At 45.0% G+C, this 20,741-nt stretch overlaps 1 protein-coding gene across 1 annotated transcript; it reads right to left on the bottom strand.

The window, feature by feature from the left end:
• Positions 1–18,808: 18,808 nt before the first annotated feature.
• On the bottom strand, positions 18,809–19,786 carry LOC124990603 (olfactory receptor 10AC1). Its single transcript, XM_047560765.1, has one exon. The coding sequence runs from the start codon at positions 19,784–19,786 to the stop codon at positions 18,809–18,811; it is 978 nt and encodes a 325-aa protein (XP_047416721.1).
• Positions 19,787–20,741: the final 955 nt, after the last annotated feature.

Here is a 20,741-nt window from a genome sequence, read left to right as displayed (position 1 = left end):
TAAACATCCTGAAAATGCTTTCATCTCAACTTCTAATCGTCCTTCTTCTTCCTACGCTAATGAGCCCTGCACTGATTCTTTCTGGTCTTTCCCTGCTTTTCAAGGTGATGGCATTGCCGAGACTCTTGGCAGGAGTCAGGAGAGAGGAAGACTGGCCTTCTCTGGCCGGGTGAGAAGGGGTTAAAAGTACTTGGGATGAGGAAGGGAAAGGGGAAGGAAATCGAAGAGTCCGGCCTCCCTCTTAGAGGAAGAAGATGAACACCCCTTCCTCCTTCCTCCCACACATCTAGTTTTGATGACCAGAGAGTGGGTCCAATAGATCTGTGGCTGGTGAACCACCGAGAAGCCCCAAGTTTGCAGTCATCAAAGTACCACACGGGCTCTTGGTGGTCTCCCGCAGCCCATTTCTGTTGAGTTACGCGTCCTTTGCATGTTCCCCTATCATCAGAAGTGTTCTGTTTTTGCTAATCTTGATCTTCCAGGGTTTGATCATCTTCCACAAAATTTTAATCTCTTCACTGGAATCACTGGAAGAAGCATAGGGTCAGGATGGGCTTCTATTCCCAATATTTACCTGTCCATTTCTAAGAAACTAGAATAGAGGTCTTCAGTAAGATGGGAAGAGAAAAACAGATTCACTGGTATATTATCTACTAAAATTTTTGATGACAATCGATCAACATTTGCAAGGCAAAGGTTTAAGCGTAAGACTTGTCACTAGAATGACAACGGACCAAGGGGCTTCATTTCACATCATGCCCTTGCTCGGTGGGTAGGACCCATAGAATCTCAGGTTCTTCTCTGCGCTTCCACCACAGCTGACCCCAGGAAAGTCTCCCAACATCAAAGGCCACTGTGAAAAGCTGATGGCACTTGTGACTGAGAGTAGTAACCAAAGGTCTTGAAGAGGGAGGGGAGAGGTAAAAAGAAGTCCAAGCACCATGAGAGAGAAGAGCAAGAGAGAGTCCTGAGAGGTGGGACTCCTAAAGCATGTCAAAGGTAGACTTGGTACGAACAGAAGTAGTTCACGCGAAGGTCAAAGAAAAGAGCTGTTTGGCACATCTTCCATTCTGCATACTGCTGCATGTAACAAAAATGTTCCTTGCTGGTAAAATGCTTGCATCTTTCCTACTTTTCTAAACACTAAAATCATAGATGTGTATTCTTCCTAAAGGAAAGTGGGACAGTAAAACACCATGTCCCTGAATGCCCCTTTCCTAGGTTCCCTTAAACCCAACCATGTTAAGGGAACAATGAGAGTAAGCCTGGTCAGAAAGTCCAAATGCCTACCATCTTGAAGGACACTGGCCTTCTCTCACACACACCACAAACCAGGTCGAGTCAGCGGTACCTGTAGAAAGTGACTTTCTTGCATGTACACTGGGACAGTCGTTCCTTGGGATGCTGGTCATACAAGCGAGCTAATGTGGATGAAGTCACAGCTTCTGCAGTCAACAGTATAAAGCCCCTCTCTGTGTGGGGATGGGCGTGGAACTGAGGGCACTGTGGAAAGGATGCATGTTGCTCCAAATGTGATGAAATAAGGTCCCTTCTCCAGGACGTGTCATATGCTCAATCCTGTCTTTAGGGCCAAGCCCATACCAAGCTAGAAGAACTAAGAAGAGACTTTCAAACAACAACAACAAAAAAAAAACAAAGAAGTTCTTTTAGCAAAATACTTCATGTGCCCTATGCCAAGCGATCGTGATCTGTTTGTGCTGCTTGGTGCGATGGTCTCACCTGTTCCAGCTGCATTCCTTCATTCCTTCCTCTGCCTACGTGGATCCGCAGCTCCAGGCAGTTGCAGCCCTGAATAAACAGAACAGAATAGCTGGTAACCCAGGTCAAAGGCCAGGAAGTAACTGGATGGAAGATCGGGGTCAGGATGTATGTGGAGCAAGGAGATTAAAGAATGCTAGAACCCGACAGGGAGAAGAATCCCACAGAGATTTTCCTTCATGGACCAGGAGAGGGGCAAGCCCAATGAAGACCCATTCTGTTCCCTGGGAGCAGGTGTGCTGAGCTGAATAGAGCAAAAAAAGAGATGCTCGATTCCCCACGCAAGAAGGACACTGAATGAAGAACGGTATGTATAACCAGGGATATCAGTCCGCTTTTGAAATACCTGACAAGAACAACTTAAAGGATGAGAAGTTTGCTTTGGACTCATGGTTTCACAGGTCTTAGTCCATGGCGAGCGGACTCCATTGTTCTGGGCCTGAGGTGAGGCCAAACATCATGGCAGAAGGACACAGAGAGGAAAGCTGCTCTATTCATGGCACCTAGGAAACAGAGAGCCGAGGAGCCAGGGGGAAAACATCTGGTTCCCAAGGGCACACTGCAGTGATCTGCTTCTCCATCCATGCCCCAACTGCCTACAGGACCACCAAGTGTCCGTTCAAATTACCAGTGCGTCAAATGAATTAAACATTTTTTCAAATATTTATTTATTTATTTATTTTTGAGGAGAAAAGATTTTATATAAAACTACCTATTACAATACAGAAAAAAGTATAAAATGTTCCTATTTTGGAACTTAAGTACAAAATGACACTGGCATTGGATCATTTCACTATCTAAGCCATAGGAGCTCTCAGAGGGTGGGAGAGATGCTAGAAAGAACAAAAGAAACAGCAGTTTTTAAATCCCAAGTTGATCAGTCCAAATTCCAACCGTTTTTCAGCTGAAAAAATGTTACCTCCCTTGATAACCTCTACCCCTAACCAAAGTTCATCCAGGCCTCAAAATATTCTGTTAAGAAGTCCACAAGCCCCCTACATAGAGGGGAGTTGGGATCTTTGTGTGCTGGAATATGGAAAAATGAAAATAAATCTACAGGCTAAATGGTGAACACATTCAGTCTTTTTTTAAAAAAAACATCTCCCTGTGAAATATATATATATATATAAACTCTGGCCATTTATTTTTGAGAAGCATATGTTTAGTTCTTTTACCCATTTGTTTACTGGGTTTTTTGGTGTGTGTGTTAAGTGTTTTGAGATCTTTTTAAATTCCGGATGTGAATCCCTTGTCTGAGGAGCAGATGGGGCAAAGATCTTTTTCCATCCTGAAGGCTCTCTCTTCATGCTCTTAATCATCTTGTTTGCTGTGAAGATGGTTTTTTTTCATTGGATGCCATCCCACTTATGGATTCTTGGTTTTATTTCTTGAGCTCTTGGGTCTTGTTGAGGAACCCAGTGCCTGTACCAATACGCTGGAGTGTTGACACTATGTTCTCTTCTAGTAGCTGCAAAGTTTTTGGTCTAATTCCTAAGTCTTTAGTTTATTTTGATTTGACTTTAATGCAGGGTGGGGAGATAGGGATCTACTTTGATTCTTCTACATATGATTTCCAGTTTTCCCAGCACCATTTGTTAAAAAGGCTGTCTTTTCTCCAGTGTATGTTTTTGACACCTTTGCCAAGTATCAGATGACTGTATCTTTGTGGATTTGTCTCTGTGTCTTCCATTCTATTCCATTGATCTTCATGTCTATTTTTATGCCCACACTATGCTGTTTTAGTTACGATAGCTCTATAATATAATTTGAAATCATGTATTGTGATGCTTCCTGAATTACCTTTCTTGCTCAGGATTATTTTGACTATTCTGGGTGTTTTATTCTTTCAAATGAAGTTTAGGATTGTGTTTTTCTAGTTATGTAAAGAAGGTATTGATATTTGAAAAGGGACTCCACTGAGTATGTATATTGCTTTTGGTAATATGGTCCTTTTGACAATATTAATTCTGACTATTCAAGAACATGGGAGGTCTTTTCATCTTCGAATGTCTTCTTCAATTTCTTTCTTCTGTGTTTTCACTGTATAAGTCTGTAATGGTTAATAAGAATTGTCAACTCTATTGGATTAAGTGATGGCAATGATTAAGAATCTTCTGGGTGTGTCAAGGAGGGTATGCCTAGGAATGACTGGTATATGGGATAACAAAATGAAGCAGAGACACTTCCTAAGTGTGGGCAGCACCACCAAATAGGTTGGAGGCTTGGACTGGATGAAAGTTGAAAGAACAAGGAAGCAGCAGCAGATGCAAGCTTGATTCTTCTTGAATGGGTTCTTTAATAGACATATATATATATTTTTTTTATATGGATATATTTTTTCTAATTAGTTATACTTGATTGTAGAATGCATTCTGACACATCATACGTAAATGGAGTATAACTTCTCATTCATCTGATTGTACATGATGTGGAGTTACACAGGCCATGTAACCATACATGCACATAGGGTACTAATGTCTGATTCATTCTATCATTCCTACCCCTTGTCCCCTCCCTTCTCTTCACTCCTCTCTGTTTAGTCCAAAATACATTATTCTCACCCTCCCTTATTGTGAATTAGCATCCACATATCAGAGAAAACATTTGGACTTTGTTTCTTTGGGTTTGGCTTATTTCTCTTAGCATAATATTCTCCAGTTCCATCCACTTACAGGCAAATGCCATAATTTCATTCTTCTTTAAGACTGAATAATATTCCATTGTGTATAACCAGAGTTTCTTTATCCATTCATTTGTTGAAGGGCACCTAGGTTAATTCCATAGTTTATGTGTTGTGAATTGAGTTGCTATAAACATTGATGTGGCTGCATCACTGTAGTATGCTGATTTTGAGTCCTTTGGGTATAAACAAAGGAGTGGGATAGCTGGGTCAAATGGTGGTTCCATTCCAAGTTTTCTTGGGAATTTCCACACTGCTTTCCATAGTGGTTGCACCATTTTGCAGTCTCACCAGCAATCTATGAGGGTACCTTTTTCTCACATCCTCACCAACATTTATTGTTGCTTGTATTCTTGATAATTGCCATTCTGACTGGAGTGAGAGGGAATCTTAGAGTAATTTTGGTCTGCATTTCTCTAATTGCTAGAGATGTTGAACTTCTTTTCATATATTTGTTGATTGATTGTATTTCTTCTTCTGTGAAGTGTCTATTCAGTACATTTGCCCATTTATTGATTTGGTTATTTGTTTTTTGGTGTTGAGCTTTTTGACTTGAACAGGTTCTGGATTGCTGCTGTGATTACCTAAGGACCTCAGACTGCAGCTCCTTCACTTTTCCAAAGCAAACTCTGCCAGTCATTCTCCAGGGAGCTTCCAGAAGCCTTCAGTCCCTACTGCAATAGCATCATTGATCCCACTTGTTTTGAGGCTTCAACATCTTGGACTGCACAGCTCCTGATTCCTCCATCTCTCCAGCCTGCAGACAGGCACTGACTTAGTCCAAGGTTAGGAAATGAATTATCCCCACTTTGCAGCTTGGAGGGTAAGGGTGCAAGACATAATTATTATTTTCTGATAATGTCTGTAAATCCAGCTTGCTCATTGAGTCAGTTCCCTTTATTTCTAAAACAAAATAGATTTGAGATCCCATGATCTGGAGCCCGGGATTCTCATTGTGGCTGAGAGATTTTCTGGACTCTCAAATTCTTATGAGCTCAGATGCACTCTGTGCACCTGGCATGACCTCTCTGGAGGCAGCACAGCCTGGTGGCCAAGGGTGCAACTTCCCTACTATGGAAGCCAAAGCCTGAATCTTGGCTCCACAATTGTGTATTTGCAACAGTGGGCAAGATCAAATCTCTATTGCCTCAGTTTCTTACAAGGTAAAATTAGTGAAAGATAATATCTGCCTTGTGGGGCTAGAGAAGAGTAAATGAGATAGTCCCTATGGAGCACTTTGCACAGTTTCTGATGCCTGGTAAACCTTTCAGGAATCTTCTAGGAATGTTAGATATTCTTTTTTTCTTTTTTTTCCTTTCTTTCTTTCAGTACTGGGATGGACCCCAGGGCCCTTGCACATGCTGAGCAAGCACTCCACCACTACATCCTCAGTCCTTTTTATTTTATTTGAGGCAGGGTCTGGCTAAGTTTTCTGGACTGGTTTAGCATTTACCATCCTCCTGCCTCAGTCTCCTGAGTCGCTAAGTAACTGTGAATCCAGCATGCGCCACTGTTCCCTGCTTGGATGTTAGGTATTCTTATGTTGAAAAACTTTTCACACTTTAGAAGAAAGGTGCTAGCCAAACCAATGCTATAAACCAACTAATTTTTATTTCCTTCCACATTTACTTCTATCCTGTTGAGCCTTGCAAACTGAACAATTTCTTATTTTTTCGCTTGCAAACTACAGGCTGTTCCAACATTTCTTTGAATCAAGCCCGAAGTGTTTTCTGCCACCCTTGGGCGCGGGGGGTTGTGAGAAGTATTTTGAAAGCAACTTTTAAGAAGTTGCATTAGTCGGAGTTGCTTCTCAAGTTTTGCATTATATGCAAAAAGGTTCAATCCCCCGCCACTCCACATCCTGGGGGCAGGCTATGGCTTGCTCAGGACTGGGGGGACTGGAGGTGGGGCTGGACCCCAAAGGAGAAGACGGACTCCAGTTGAGGAAGCTGTCTCTGGTCAGGTGGGTGGACGGTGCACCCTGGAGCCAGAAGGGGAGCCAAAAAAGGAGAGAGAGGATGGGGGCCGGGGTGATAATCCACCAGCAAAATTGGGTTCAGAAGCTCTTCATGGAAGCAACAGGAGCCTTTTCCTGGCTTCTCAGTAATAGAACACGAACTCCCCATGTCCTGAAGAAACGGCTGCTGACCTGAGAGGCTCCATAGTGGGCCTCCCTCTCTCCATCCACCTCCAGGTCTAGTGGAAAAGAATCTAGAGAAACCCCCGTGCTTGAAATAAAGATGGCCCTCCAGCTCTGGGGTCCAACTCCAAGCTTCAGGATGGCCCATTAGTTTTAGGAGTTTTAGTGGGAGAAGTCCTACAATCATTATTCATATTACCACCATCAAACATTTATTGGAATCCTACTGTACTAGCTTAAGATTAGTGAAATGATTTTTATTTTTGGTACAAGGGGTTGAATCCACTGGTGCTTAACCAATGAGCCACATCCCCCAGTCCATTTTAATATTTTATTTAGAGATGGGATCTCATTGAATTGCTTTAGGGCCTCGCTAAATTGCTGAGGCTGACTTTGAACTCGAGATCCTCCTGCTTCAGCCTCCTGAGCCACTGGGATTACAGGCATGTACCACTGTGCCCTGTCATCAGTGAAATGATTTTGAAGACAGAAAGGGAAATTTATTTAGAGAAAAAGGATCTATTTCAAACATCCTTGGAAGACAATTTTAAGATGCCTAGGTTGTCCATTTATTCTAGACTTCTAAGAAAAAAAAAAGACTTAAGATATATTAATAATGCTAGCATATTATTTTATTATATCAGGTTTTATAATGTTGTCAAGTTATATTTTTATGATATATACATGCTTTTTATGATGCAAGCCCTTGCATTAAAAATAGGTACTGGTTATACATATTTTATCAGTCATTAGGGTATTTATTTCACTATTTTAAATTTTTTAAAGGCTTATAGCACTTTATTTTGGTACATTTTTGGTCAAGTAGAGGATTAATTTAATGACAATGTTTAATCAGAAAAATAGTCCTCCCTTATGTTGTTCTTATAGGAAAATATAAGAAGTTATATCAGGATATACTCTTTGACAACATAGTTTTCCAAATATATTATGGATAAAATGGTTTAAAAAAATTTCTTTCTTTCTTTTTTTGTACTGGGGATTGAACCCAGGGACGCTCAACCACTGAGTCACACCCCCAGCTCTCTTTTGTATTTTATTCAGAGACGGGGTCTTACTGAGTTGCTTAGTGTCTCACTGTGGCTGAGGCTGGCTTTGAACTCCAGATCCTCCTGCCCCAGCCTCCCCCGCTGCTGGGATTACAGGTGTGCGCCACCTCGCCCAGTCTGATTTAAAAAAAAATTGAGAGTGAATTTCTTCTGCTGAAACTTTTAATTTCAGTTATTCATTCAGCAAAACATTTTACCAAAAATGAATTACTTTCAGGTATGGTGGTAACACTGGAAAAACTGAAATAAGCCCATATTTTGCAAACATAACCATCCCATGACTGAACGGCCTTCCACTTCCCTGTCTTGCCTTGTGCCCGGAATGTCACATCCTCCCTGTGAACCACATGTCCCAATGTGATGACAGGCCCTGGTTTCCAGGGCAGGGGATTTCAGCCCAGAGTTTGATGGGTGGGTGAGGAGGGGCCTTGCACACCATGCGGCGAGCCTTCCTAAAACTCACCTTAAGAGTCTTTGATCTTCTCCTGAAGTCCTCAACCCTGCTATAGTGATTCCTTCCCCGTAACCTGGGCTTCCTGAATCAGATGCTGGTGGAGAAGCCAGCCTCCCACGCAGGAAAGGAGGTGACGGAAATGTCCAGCTTCTCGGGCTGAGGGCCTGGCATGCAGGATGTGTGGTCTGTCCCTAGCAGCAGGACTCTGGGGTCTTCCCTGGAGAGTCCTGCTGTCGTGTGGGAGGGGTCCTGGCTTCTCTGCCTCCATGTCCAACTCTATCACCTCTACAGATTCTGCAGGTCTTTTACATCCTTTATAAATTAATTTCCTGTTTAAATAAATAGAGTGGGTTTTTAAAAATTCTAATGCAACCAACCTTCGATTGATCTCCCCTGTTGGTCTCAACCTGACCCTCAGCCAGTTCCCACTCTGCTGACCTTCCGGTCTCAGAACTTCTGTACATGATGGGATAGAGAGCCAGAGAGCAGTTCAGCAGGAAGGACCACAACTACCTGGGATCCTCCATTCATCCAAAGACAACAGTGAAAACAACAGTAAAGAATCAAGAGCTTGGAGAGAGACCTATCCAGGACCTGCCCAAGCAGAAGTGAGAAAGGTAGACTGGAGACCTGCTTTCTCCTTTGCTTACCATTCCAGCCAACAGCTCCCTTCGCCTATGCCCTACCAGATATGTACCTGTTGTTCTTCCAAGGGATGTCGCCTGAGGTGTAAGGCTAATGGTTTTCTTTGCCTAAAAAACTTCGGGACTTCAGCCCCTATCTTGGTTCCGTCCTAAACCAGTTCCTCTATTCATGTTAATTATCACGGCCCTGAGGCAGGTACTAACAACAACCCCTGTTTGTACAGTGAAGACTCAGAGGCCCATCGAGGTGAGAGTAACTTGTTCAAGGTCACAGTCAGGACTGAGACCCAGGTAGTCTGGTTCATGCTTCTGTGAAGGATGACACTTTTTCTCCAAGACTCAAGTTAGCCTGTATAAGCACCATGTTCCAGCAATATTCAGATAAAGACTTTTCTCTTTGTATATGTTTTAAGTAACAACCCAGAATGGATTAAATTCTCTTTGTGGATTGTTTTCCAGAAGGCAGCGACTCCTTTAGAGAGAAGCTGAAGGTGGAGACAACAGGATGTCCATGATGAGGCTCTAGAACCACAGTAGCCTCCAGGAGAGGAGGCAGACACTGCAGAGAATGTGGACAGCGGAGGGAGCCAACTAAGGGAGGGGTATGGTTGGGAGGCCTTCCCCTCCCCTGGCAATACGAAGACAGTACATTTGCCCATTGTCAGAAGGATCATAGAAATGTTAATCTCCAGTTCTTTAGTGTGAAACTGGAATTTCAGAAGCTCTAGGCAAAGACTTAAGGCATGCTGAGCACAGTGACCCACACCTGTAATTCAAGCTACTAGGGAGGCTGAGGCAGGAGGATCCCAAGTTTGAGGTCAGCCAGGGCACCTTAGCGAGATCCTGTCTCAAAATGAGAATTAAAAAGAAAAGGTTAAGAAAGACTTAATGCCTCAATAGGTTGTTACCTAGAACTCAGATTTCTTGGAGAAATGCTGCCCCCCAAAGGGCTATGCAGGTATTGTTTGTGAGTTACGGTTTACAAATAACAACTGTATCATATGCGGAGAACTTTCACTGAAGATCTAATAAATATTTTCCATATTTGCTTTGCCTTTTCTTTTTTCCTTCTACATGATGGTGTTCTCCCTCCCTCCCTGGTGTCCTTCTCAAACCTTCTGTCTGGTAACCCAGTTAGTCTGGGGAAGAAATGATTGACAGGGCCCTGTGAACTCCAGGTCATCTAACCGCTCCCATCTGCTGGAAATAGGCATTTCAAGGAAAAGGATCTGCTCAATCAGAATAATTGGGTGGGGGTGGGAGGGGTTAGTGTTAGGGTTAGGGTTAGGGTTAGGGAGGGGGGCAAGAATGGAGGAAGGAAGGACTGTATAGAGGGAAAAGAGGGGTGGGAGGGGTGGGGGGGAAGGGAAAAATAACAGAATGAATCAAACAACATTACCCTATGTAAATTTATGATTACACAAATGGTATGCCTTTACGCCATGTACAAACAGAGAAACAACATGTATCCCATTTGTTTACAATAAAAAACAAAAACAAAAAAAGAATAATTGGGACCTTCCTATCCTAAAGATGTTCTCTTTCCTGAGTTCAAACTTGGGAGAGAGTAGTAGTAAGAAATTACGAGCTCTTGGAGAAGAGGGGAGAAGATGAATCTGCAACCGAAGCAGGAGGATGCAGTTTGAGCAGAGGGACGGGTCCTCTGGTGGTGTGGGAGCAGCTCACAAAGATGGCAGTGGTCATCAACCTTGGGTGCACCTCAGCATCACCCAAAGGGGACCTCAAAAAGTCAATGCCTGACCCACACCAAGACCAAGTGAGAGGGAGTCTCAGGGGCCCAGAGGCCGTGAAAGTCTTTCGGGACCCATTGACAGCAGGCTGTGGGGCAGCAGACGAAGTCCAGCTGGGTTTGGCTCCCATGAATCCTGGCGGCATTAACACCAGGAACAATCAGACTTCAGCAGTGCAGCACGAAGAGTTGTATTCGAGCGGTTGGAACAGGGTGAAGGTTTGTAAGCTGAGTGTGCAGAACACAGGCAATGAAGTTAAGAGGGTGGTGCAGGGGGACAAAGGACTCCGAGTGGCTGACAGGAGAGAGGACAGGGAGGGCTGGGGTGCAGGCTGGGTGTTGGTGAAGAGCAGCTCAGCCAGGGAAGGGGGGATGAGAGTGTGAGAAGAGAGGATGGGGGGGGGGGGCACTGGTTTCTTCCCCGTGATGAGATTTGTCATGTGGGGAGAGCTGACATCAGTCATGGTCCCGTTGAAAGGCCAAAGAAATATTTTATTCCACATCCTTTGTCTGAGGTAGTATTTAAAGAGTACGTGTTTGTGTTAATCAGGTTTTTTTTATTTTTAATTTTCTGTATTTTAGGATGCTTCAATATCTCAGAGGCTTTCCTGGCCTGGGAGAGACTTCTCCTAAAATTAGCTAATTCCTAGAGGTGGAAAATGATTCTCCGGTGACTGCTGTCGCTGTGCAGATCACCCGAGCCCACGTTCCTCAAGTGCCTCCTTGCTCCAACTTTCACAGGCCAAGCCAGCATTTCCCCTGTTCTAAAGGACCTGAGGCCCAGGTGCTGGACAGCCACAGACCACCACCGGAGCCCCGACCCCAGGGGGTCACTCCAGGCCTGAACTTGCTGGAGCTTCCTGCCCCGCCTTGCCTCTTCTTTCCCAAGGACGCCACACTCCAGACCTGGGTCTTGCTTTTCCTTGCTGCCCTGCCTCCTGCCTAGCCATGTGCCTCCCCAGAGGCAGAGCCTGCTCCCTGCTCTCAGGAATTGGAGGCTGTAGACTTTTGTTTCAAAGGTGGTTATTTCTGTATCTGTCACCTTCCAGAGCCGGTTAACAAATCTCAGGTACAAATCTTGAAAGAGTGTTAACTCTTCCAGCTTTCGAAATGAAAGCTCATGCGACACCCCACCCCACAGCTGACTCATCAGGATTTGAGTGGGTTCTTCGAATTTTCAGTACCGCCTGGGGCCGGCCGTCATTGCGCAATCTCTAACGAATCAGCAACTCTGGATGTAAGTTTTGTTATTTGGCCATTTGACCTTGGCAGGTGCATTGTTGGGGCTCATGCAGGAGATCTCAGAGCTCTGAGGGCTAGATTACTCATCTCTGCGGCCATCTGTGGCTTCAGTATCATAGCTTCCTAAACATAGTAGCCTCATCTGGCACCGCTGATCACTCTGTCCTTGAAATTCTCTTTCCTTAGTTTCCATAAACCTGCAATTTCTTGGATTTTGTTCTAATTTTATGATTGATCTTTAAAAAAAAAAACCCTCTGTGCAATCCTTTCCCTCCATCTGTCACCTATATATGTTTTTTGGAAAGGCATTTGTTGAATGAGTAGCACACGCTCATGGGTGTAAGGTGGGCCTTCAATGAAAAGCACAGGTCTGTCGCACCTGTTATCCAGACTCAGACTTTTACTTTGGCACAAACTCATGTGTGTGTGTGTACACGTACAAAACAAATGCTTTCACACACACTGCACACACATTGTATGTTTTTGTGCATAAATGCTAGCATGCCATAAACGTGGATTCAATAGTTTATTGAGCAGCTACTCCAAGTCAGACACTAGTAAGGAAGTGGGAGTACCATGGTGATAAAGGCAGCCAGCCTTTCACAGAGTTTACATTACTTTGTAAGAATAGGTCATTAAAAATTAAAAGGCAAATAAGTAAGATAGTTTCCAATACTGAAAGACGGTATAAATTCATGGGTGCTAGCGAGAGAGCAGGTAGAGAAGTGGCAGTGGAAGGCAGCGTCTGAGCTGAGAAGTCCCTGAATACCCAGGGGCAGGCTGGGAAGCTCTGGAAGCATTCCAGAGAACTAGAAAGGGAACCGCCCAGGCACGTCAGAAGAAAGGGGCGGAGCCGAGGCCGAGGGCTTCGGTTCACATGATCTCTTAATACAGCATCTGGTTCCACACCAGTCTCAGATAAAACTGCTTCGTTCTTTTTGGCTGCTGTCTAGGGTTCCAACATGGGATAGACCAAAGTGGATGCCATCAGCCACATTTGGGGATGGGAAGAGGAGGGTCAACAGGCAGAAAATTAGGGGAAGTAAGTTTTGGTATTCTGTTGCACAGTAAGATGACTATACTTAGCTGTAATGTAGTGCATACTTCAAAGTAGCTAGAAAAGAGGGCTTTGAATGTTTCACCAAAAAAAAAAAAAAATTAAGTTGATGGATATGCTAATTATTCAGGTTTGATCATTACACAGACATACATCAAAACTTTATGCATGAATGAAGGTATACATATATTAACACTTTACATTGCACTCCATCAATTTGTACAATTATTATGTGCCAATTAAAATAATTTTCTGGCCTTTTGCTAATAATCCAAGTAATGCTGACACGAATACTTTTGAACATTAATTTTTTTCCCATAAAGCAAATAAATTTATAGGGTCAAGCTTTGGAAATAAAATCACTGAGAGGAATAACACATGGCATTAATGTAAATTAATCTGGCCTGGTTGTCATCTATGGTAGTATATTCCCACCAAGCGTGGGGGAGAGTTATTAGCGTACTTTTCTGGCCCTGTGTTATTTGTCTTTAGAGTGATGTCAGTTTGACAAGGCCACATACCACTGTGTAATCTTGTTTTCCATTTCTCTTATGAGTGTGATTGAAACTCCTTTTTCTTCGTGGAAAATTCCTTTGTGTTTCTTTTTCTGTGAACGGTTTGCCCAAGTTTCTTGCCCATTTTTCCTTTGGAATTATTAATCTTTTTCTTATTGATTGGCAAGAGTTCTTAATGTGAAATAAGCCTCCTTCTTACATGAGATGTGGGTCTTCCAATTTGTCTCTTCTCATTTTGCTTTTCTCACTTAATAACATACAAGAGACCTAGTTGGTGCTCCATGCTTTGGGGTTTTCTTTTCACATAAAAAGTAAACTCCATGCTTGGTGCTGTGCTTAGAATCGTCAGCCCATCCTTCAGTGTTAGTGCTACTCAGAGTCTGACCAGGAACCACCTTTCAAGTGCCCTTGCTCTCTGCTGGAGCTCAGCCATGACAACAGTCCCTGCTACCTGGCAGTTTCTAAGAGGACCCAGATTCTCTCAGCATACCTCTGGCTGCTGCCAGTGCCGCCCCTTGGTGACGCAATCAATGCTGAACTTATCGCCTCTGCTGTCCTTCCCTTGTGTTCTTCATCTCAGTGAGGCTAATCTGACCCATTTCCCAGGACAGAAAGCTACCTGTCATCCCTTTTTACTGGCTTGCGTGCTGGTTCCTATCTGTACCTGTAGCCCAATCTGTTAATATAACACATGTGACATCCTCCCCCACTCCCTCCTGACTTCCAGTAAGAACCAGTCCTGCCCTGCCTACGAGTTTCCCTCGTCCCCTGCTTGTGCTGGTCCCTCTGCCTGGACTCTCCTTTCTCAGATCTGTCTGGTCTGGCTACCCCTACTTGACTTTAGATCTTACACATAATTTATACCAGGAGCTGATGTACCCTGAGACCCCTCCACCCCAGGTCTAGGCTAGATTTTTCTGCAGAATCTTGCTTTCCACCTGATAGTACTTATTACACAGTAATGCAAATGTCTGTTTATTTGCCTGAATTTCCAAGATTTCAAACTCCATATGGGTTTCATCTTCATTCCTTTAATAATTTGGATAGGTACTAAGAATACAGTGACATCCTGATTGCTGGTGAATCCCCTGCCATCTGGTTCTTGGCATTGAACTTACTAAGCACATAGTTGCACTTGTGGTTGAATGAATAAACTCTGGAATTTTCTCAGTATAGCCTATATTTTTACTTTGGTTTGGTGCTAATTTGTGTCCTTTAATACATTAGGATATACCAATGTAACATTGTATAAAAATAGTCACATTGGGGGAATTTATTCTCTCTATGCATTTTTCACAAGGCTCTGTGGATTGCAATTCCCCCTTTTAAGGTCTCCTCTCTTGTTCGATGGTAGTAATGCTTCCCCCAGGCTACCACTGGACTAAAACATTTTGGTGCACTCTGACTTTTATTCCACATAAACAAAGCTCTGCAGTTACCCTCAAATCCACCCCTGCAAAGCTGGCACTGGGTCCCTTCCCTTCCCAGGGCAACTGGTGAGGAGACACATGCAGTAGAGCAGGAATCAGGCCCTTATCTGGGGACAAAGGATAACAAGAAGTCTGATTGACTGAAATTTGTTTTAAATAAAATTTTATATATGAAAGTAGTATACATTGAAAATGATTATGAGAAATTTGCAAAATATGCAATAATGAAAATAAAAGTAACCCATATTTTCATTGCTGGTGGGACTGCAAATTGGTGCAACCACTATGGAAAGCAGTATGGAGATTCCTAAAAAATCTTGGAATGGAACCTCCATTTGGTCCAGCTATCCCACTCCTTGGTTTATTCCCAAAGGACTTAAAATCAGCATACTACAGTGATGCTGCCACATTAATGTTTATAGCAGTTCAATTCATAATAGCTAAACTATGGAACCAATCTAGATGCCCTTCAACAGATGAGCAGATAAAGAAAATGTGGTATACATACACAATATTACTCAGCAATAAAGAAGAATAGAATTATAGCATTTGCCAGTAAATGAATGGAACTAGAGATTATCATGCTAAGTGAAATAAGCCAGTTCCCCAAAATCATAGGCAGAATGTTTTCTCTGATCAGCAGATACTGATCCATAGTGGGAGAAGGGTAGGGAAGAATGAAGGAACTTTGGATTGTGCAGAGGGGAGGAAGATGAGGGGTGGGGCGGTGTTGATGGGAAGGACAGAGAATGAGACAAACATTATTACCCTGTATACATGTATGATTGCACTACTGGTGTGACTCAGCACCGTGTACAGCCAGAGGAAGGAGAAGCTATGCTCCATTTTTGTACAGTGTGTCAAAATGCATTCTTCTGTCATGTATAACCAATTATAACAAATTAAAAAATTAAAAAATTAAAAATTTTAAAAAAGAAGAAATATAAACCATAGTTTCATTACATAGGGAGAAAAATTATTAGCTTTGGGGTGTTTTTGAAAATGTTCAGTCTTTTACGTATTTCCTTACATATGTGCAGGTACGTGCTGATTCTTTTAGCGTCACTAATTCTACCTCATGAAAATGTTATTCAGCATTACATCATGAGTATTTCCTCATGTCACAAGTAAACCATCAAACTTCTTTTTTTGGGGAGGGGTGCTGGGGATAGAACCCAGGGCCTTGTGCTTACAAGGCAAGCACTCTACCAACTGAGCTATGTCCCCAGCCCCCCATCAAACCTCTTTTTGCATATATTTAATATATTTCATTTTTTATTTGACCATTATTTTGGTATTTGACCTGTACATTGCTTTGCTCACACAAAAATACTGCAGTTCACATTCCTTAAAATACTTAGTCCGTATCTCTGATTATTTTGTCAAGACTTCCAGAAGGGAAATCAGTAGGTCAAAGAGGAGGAGCCGGGGAGGAGGTGATCTAGAGGGAGGAATGGGGCCCTCTGAAGCCTGCACTACAGCAGCACCTGAGACACTCTTCTCCCTTTACCCCTGCTGACACTGAGAATTGTTTGAGAAACTGTAAATTTGATGAGACAAATGATATTTTATGTCTGCAGTTTTTGCTACTAATGAAGTTGAACTTTAAGAAAAATATTTTATAGTTTCCTGTGAATTGTCTGGTCCTGTCTCTTCCCCATTTTTAAAAATGCAATGTTCATCTTGTCTGAGTTTCTTCGGAGGGTAGGGAGGGCACATGGGAGCTATTATATTAGCTATTTCATTGTAATATTTGTTGCCATTACATCTTTCTGCTTTGTCACTTGCTTTAAAATGATATGCATAAACACATATCATCACATTACATATACTTTTAAATAAGCACAGAATTAAATTTATCTGTAATTAAACCTATCAGTCTTTTTCTTTCTATGTGACTCTTGCCTTTTTTGCTTAAAATATCTCCCCTTATTCTGAGATAAACTGTTTTTATTTTTAACCTGTGTTCATTTTGCAAGACTGTTTTTTATGGTTGTGCCTTTTAGATTTAAATCTTTAATCCATCTGACATTTACTTTGGTGCATGCTCTAAGGTGAAGACCCAGGGTCCTTTATTCTAAATAGCGTTCTCTTTCCTTCTCACCTGAGTTCACACCAATGTCCTTACCACTGCCTGCCTCACTCCTTCCCTTCCAGATCCCAGACACACTTCCAACTTGGTCACTCGCCTCCGTCTGTGGACTATGGTCCAACTCCTCTCTAGTGTCATCATCTCTGTTTTGCATTGTTATTGACAAGTCACCTTCCTAATATGCAACTGCATTAGTGTCATATTCTTATCCTCAATATTCAGAGGATAGAGTCACAGTGTGCCATTCGAGCTTCCCTGCTCTGCTTCCCAAAGTTACCTTGGATTAGAGTTACCTCTGCAATTACCCTGAGCTAACTGTCAATCATTCTGAGTGCAAGCTTACAAGCTCATTATCTTTGGAAATCATCTTTAACATCCCAGGCAAGTGTCCCACTCAGGGGACAGGGAGTCTAGAAAAGCCTGTGCCCAGTCCTTCTGTCGGCAACTTCCGCTTTCACGAACCTCCACAAGCAGATTAGAGAGTGGGCATGTCAGTGGGTTTTCTAGAAGGTTGGAATCAAAGTAAATCAACTACTTTCTCCGACAGTCATTTCAGACAACCTGACTGTGTCCAGGAAACCTTCTCGATGAATGCTAACTCTGTCATTTACTCATGTCACATACAATCAGTTGGCGCTAAATTATTGATGCTTACTGAATGTTCCTTTTTAAGTGATCCATATGTGTCTTTGCAAGCTCTGTTTTAATGGATGGAGAGCAGGAAGAATTCTTCCAGATCATTTGGTCTCATCCCCCATTTGGCAGTTGAGGCCACCAAGGCTGGGGAGGGGAGGAAGGAAGGCCGTAAGGCCCTGTAGCGCCCGGGCAGCTCCTGGGCCTCTGACTCCTTCCGGCTCTCCCTTGTAGGCTAGTTGCCTGCTGGTTTGGGCTGGAATTTCTTTTCTCCTCCCCTTTCACACTTCCCTGAGAGACATCCCGACCTCCGGCCTCAGCAGCCATCTACAAATTCAAACTGCTTCCTCCTCTTGAGTCTCTTACCTGAGCTCTGGATGGCGGTCCTTGTGCCATCTATCAGTCTTCACTGGACAGTCCTAGCAGCGTTTCAGAACAGCGCCATCGTCCCCTCCTCCCTGCCCCTGCTCCTGCCCCTGCCCTGGGTTCTCTTCTCGGCACTACCATCCATCAGAGGACTGAGGTTAGAAGTGCCCCATTCACACCTGCCTCTTCTTCCTCCCACATCAAAATGCTGTGGTCTCCATTTGCCACATCTCTCCACTCTTTCCATGTCATAATTACCTGTGCAGTCCCTCTGGGTCAGCCTCCATCTGACCTCACTGGGGCATGGCAACAGATTCCCAGATGGGTCTCCATATCTCCAGTCCATCTGCCACACGGCAGCCTGAGAAACCATATCAGGGACCAAGGTCCCCGCACTCCATGACTTCAGATCCGACAGTACTTTCTTCGCCCTTTCCGAGGTGCCCCAGTCCTGATACCCATGGGACTCAGCACATTCTCTGCTTTTCTCTTCCCAGGCTGACCGCCTGCTCACCCTCAGTGCTCCGCATAACTACCCTTGCCCTGCAGCTCCCCTCACAGCCTGAGTAACCTCCACCCTCTGAGCTGCCCTCTCCATCTCTTGTTTACTGCTAGGATCTGTCCTGGGACCAAGGGGAGGATGGCCAGCCCCCTCAGGCCATGAGCTGGGTCTTCTCTATCACAAAGGCCACCACTTTTCATAGGCCCAGGTTCTGGGGAAAACTCAGTAGGTATCTGTGGAACCACTAACTCCAGATCTGGGGCTCTTCATCACCCTGTCCTGGCCCTTCCTCCAGAGATGGAGTCACCCCAGGCGACGCTGCTTGTGTACTTCCAAGTTCTCTTTCTTGAATCCAGTCCTTGGGTCCCCCCCTACGCTTTCCCTGTCGCAGACGCCTCAAGGTAGGGCGCCCTTTAAGGAGCAGAGCTGCCCACTCTGGCCTGGTCCTTGCCTGCTGTCAGGGCTGACACAGACCCTGACCCACAGCCTGGTCAGGTCGCCAGCGCCACAGCACCCTGCGGATGGCAGTAGTGATCTCGCGGTTGCGCAAGCTGTAAATAAGCGGGTAGAGCAGCGGCGTGACATTAGTGTAGACCAGCGCCAGCGTGCGGTCTAGCCGCGGGGAGTAGCTGGTCTTGGGCCGCACGTACATGAAGGTGGCACATCCGTAGTGCAGGAAGGTGACTGCCAGGTGCGAGGCGCAGGTGGAGGCTGCCTTGCGCCGGCCCCTGGGGCAGCGCAGGCGGCGCAGGGCTGCGGCGATGGCCCCATAGGAGGCCAGGATGAGCATGGAGGGCAGCAGCAGCAGCACCAGGCAGGCGCCCAGCAAGGGCAGCTCATCGGCGTAGCTCCTGGTGCAGGCCAGCTGCAGCAGCGCCGTGATGTCGCAGAAGAAGTGCACCAGCAAGCGGGAGCCGCAGAAAGGCAGGTGGAAGACGGCCACCGTGAGTCCCACGGAGACCGCCAGTCCCGCGAGGCAGGAGGCCAGGGCCAGTCGCGCGCACAGTCCGGGGGTCACCACAGCGGCGTAGCGCAGCGGGTGGCAGATGGCTACATAGCGGTCGTAGGCCATGGCAGCGAGCAGGAAGCATTCTGCCCCACCCAGCGCCACGAACATCTGCATCTGAAAGGCACAGCCCAGGAAAGAGATGGGGCTGCCCCGGCCGTGGCCCGCCACGGTCAGGTCCGCCAGGAAGCGGGGCACCACCACCAGCGTGTAGCAGAGCTCGATGACCGACAGCTGGCACAGGAAGAGCAGCATGGGGGGCCGGCTGGGCACCGAGGCCACGGCCACCAGGATGAGTAGGTTCCCGCTCAGGGTGGTCAGGTGCACAGTCAGCAGCAGCAGGAAGAGGAACGGCCTCAAGTGCGGGAACTCAGAGAAGCCTTGAAGGAGAAAGCCACAGGGCAAGGTGACATTGCTGGGGCTGTCCATGCATGGCAGCCCGGAGACACGTGTGAGAGAAGTGAGGAAGGGCAGGTTTGCAGGGGGAGGCATTTCTGCCCTGCTGGAGGAGAAAGGTCAGGGGGAAGTCAGAGGGGTGGGCTGGAACTATCCACAGAAGCCTTGAGTTTAGCCCCCGGTGGCCCAGTGCCTCACTCCTGAACCCCGCTTACAAGGAGTGCACAGTGCCTCCCTAACTCCAGTTATTTTGTGGGTTCTACATGGCCATGAGAGTTACCTCTGCCTCCACCCAAGTTCTCCAAGGCAGGAATGTGCCTTTAACCTCTGCTTCTCTGTCCTCCTCCCTACCCTACTCTGTCATTACTGAGCCGCTTTTTGTGATGTGTCATAGAATCACAAAAATGTAGAGCCGGTGAGTACCTCAGAGATCGTCTCCCACAACCTCATAATCTGGGTGGGAGCACTGAAGGGTTTGACCGCTCACAGACAGTCAGGAACAGAATCTAAATCCCTGAATCCAGAACCTTCCATGACCTATCTGAGGTTTTGGAATATGGCCATTGTACAGGGGTAGACAGGCAAGCAGAGTGTGCCTGGGCACATCAGGGCTGAAACATTCCTGACATTTTGATTAATGTGCCATCAACATGGGAAAAGGTGGTGCAGTCTGTTCTAACTTGCCCTTTGGGGCAAACAGTTCCTTTCGAACTCGCCATCAGAAGACAGTTTCTTTCTAAGCATTTGCGGGTGACTCACTTGCAGTCTTATAAAACTTTGGTGGCAGGTAGATCTATTGTTTCTCAAGGTCCTCTGGAGGTGAGCGGATATGAAGGGTGAGGGGCTGAGGCCAGGCGAACTGGAGGAGGAAGTTTGATTTTTCTAATACATATTAATGATGTTTCTTTTTATTTCCTTAACTCTTTTTTATTAACTTGAATCGTAAGCTCAGCTATTGTTTCCTCTGATAATCACTGTTGGGAGCCAA

Source organism: Sciurus carolinensis, chromosome 8 (assembly GCF_902686445.1).
Source record: "Sciurus carolinensis chromosome 8, mSciCar1.2, whole genome shotgun sequence".
Classification (NCBI taxonomy): domain Eukaryota; kingdom Metazoa; phylum Chordata; class Mammalia; order Rodentia; family Sciuridae; genus Sciurus; species Sciurus carolinensis.
This window is presented reverse-complemented; position numbering and strand designations above follow the sequence as displayed.

Bases quoted from the DNA above. Each gene is read 5' to 3' on its own strand.
- LOC124990603 (XM_047560765.1), bottom strand. From the start codon at position 19,786: ATGGACAGCCCCAGCAATGTCACCTTGCCCTGTGGCTTTCTCCTTCAA.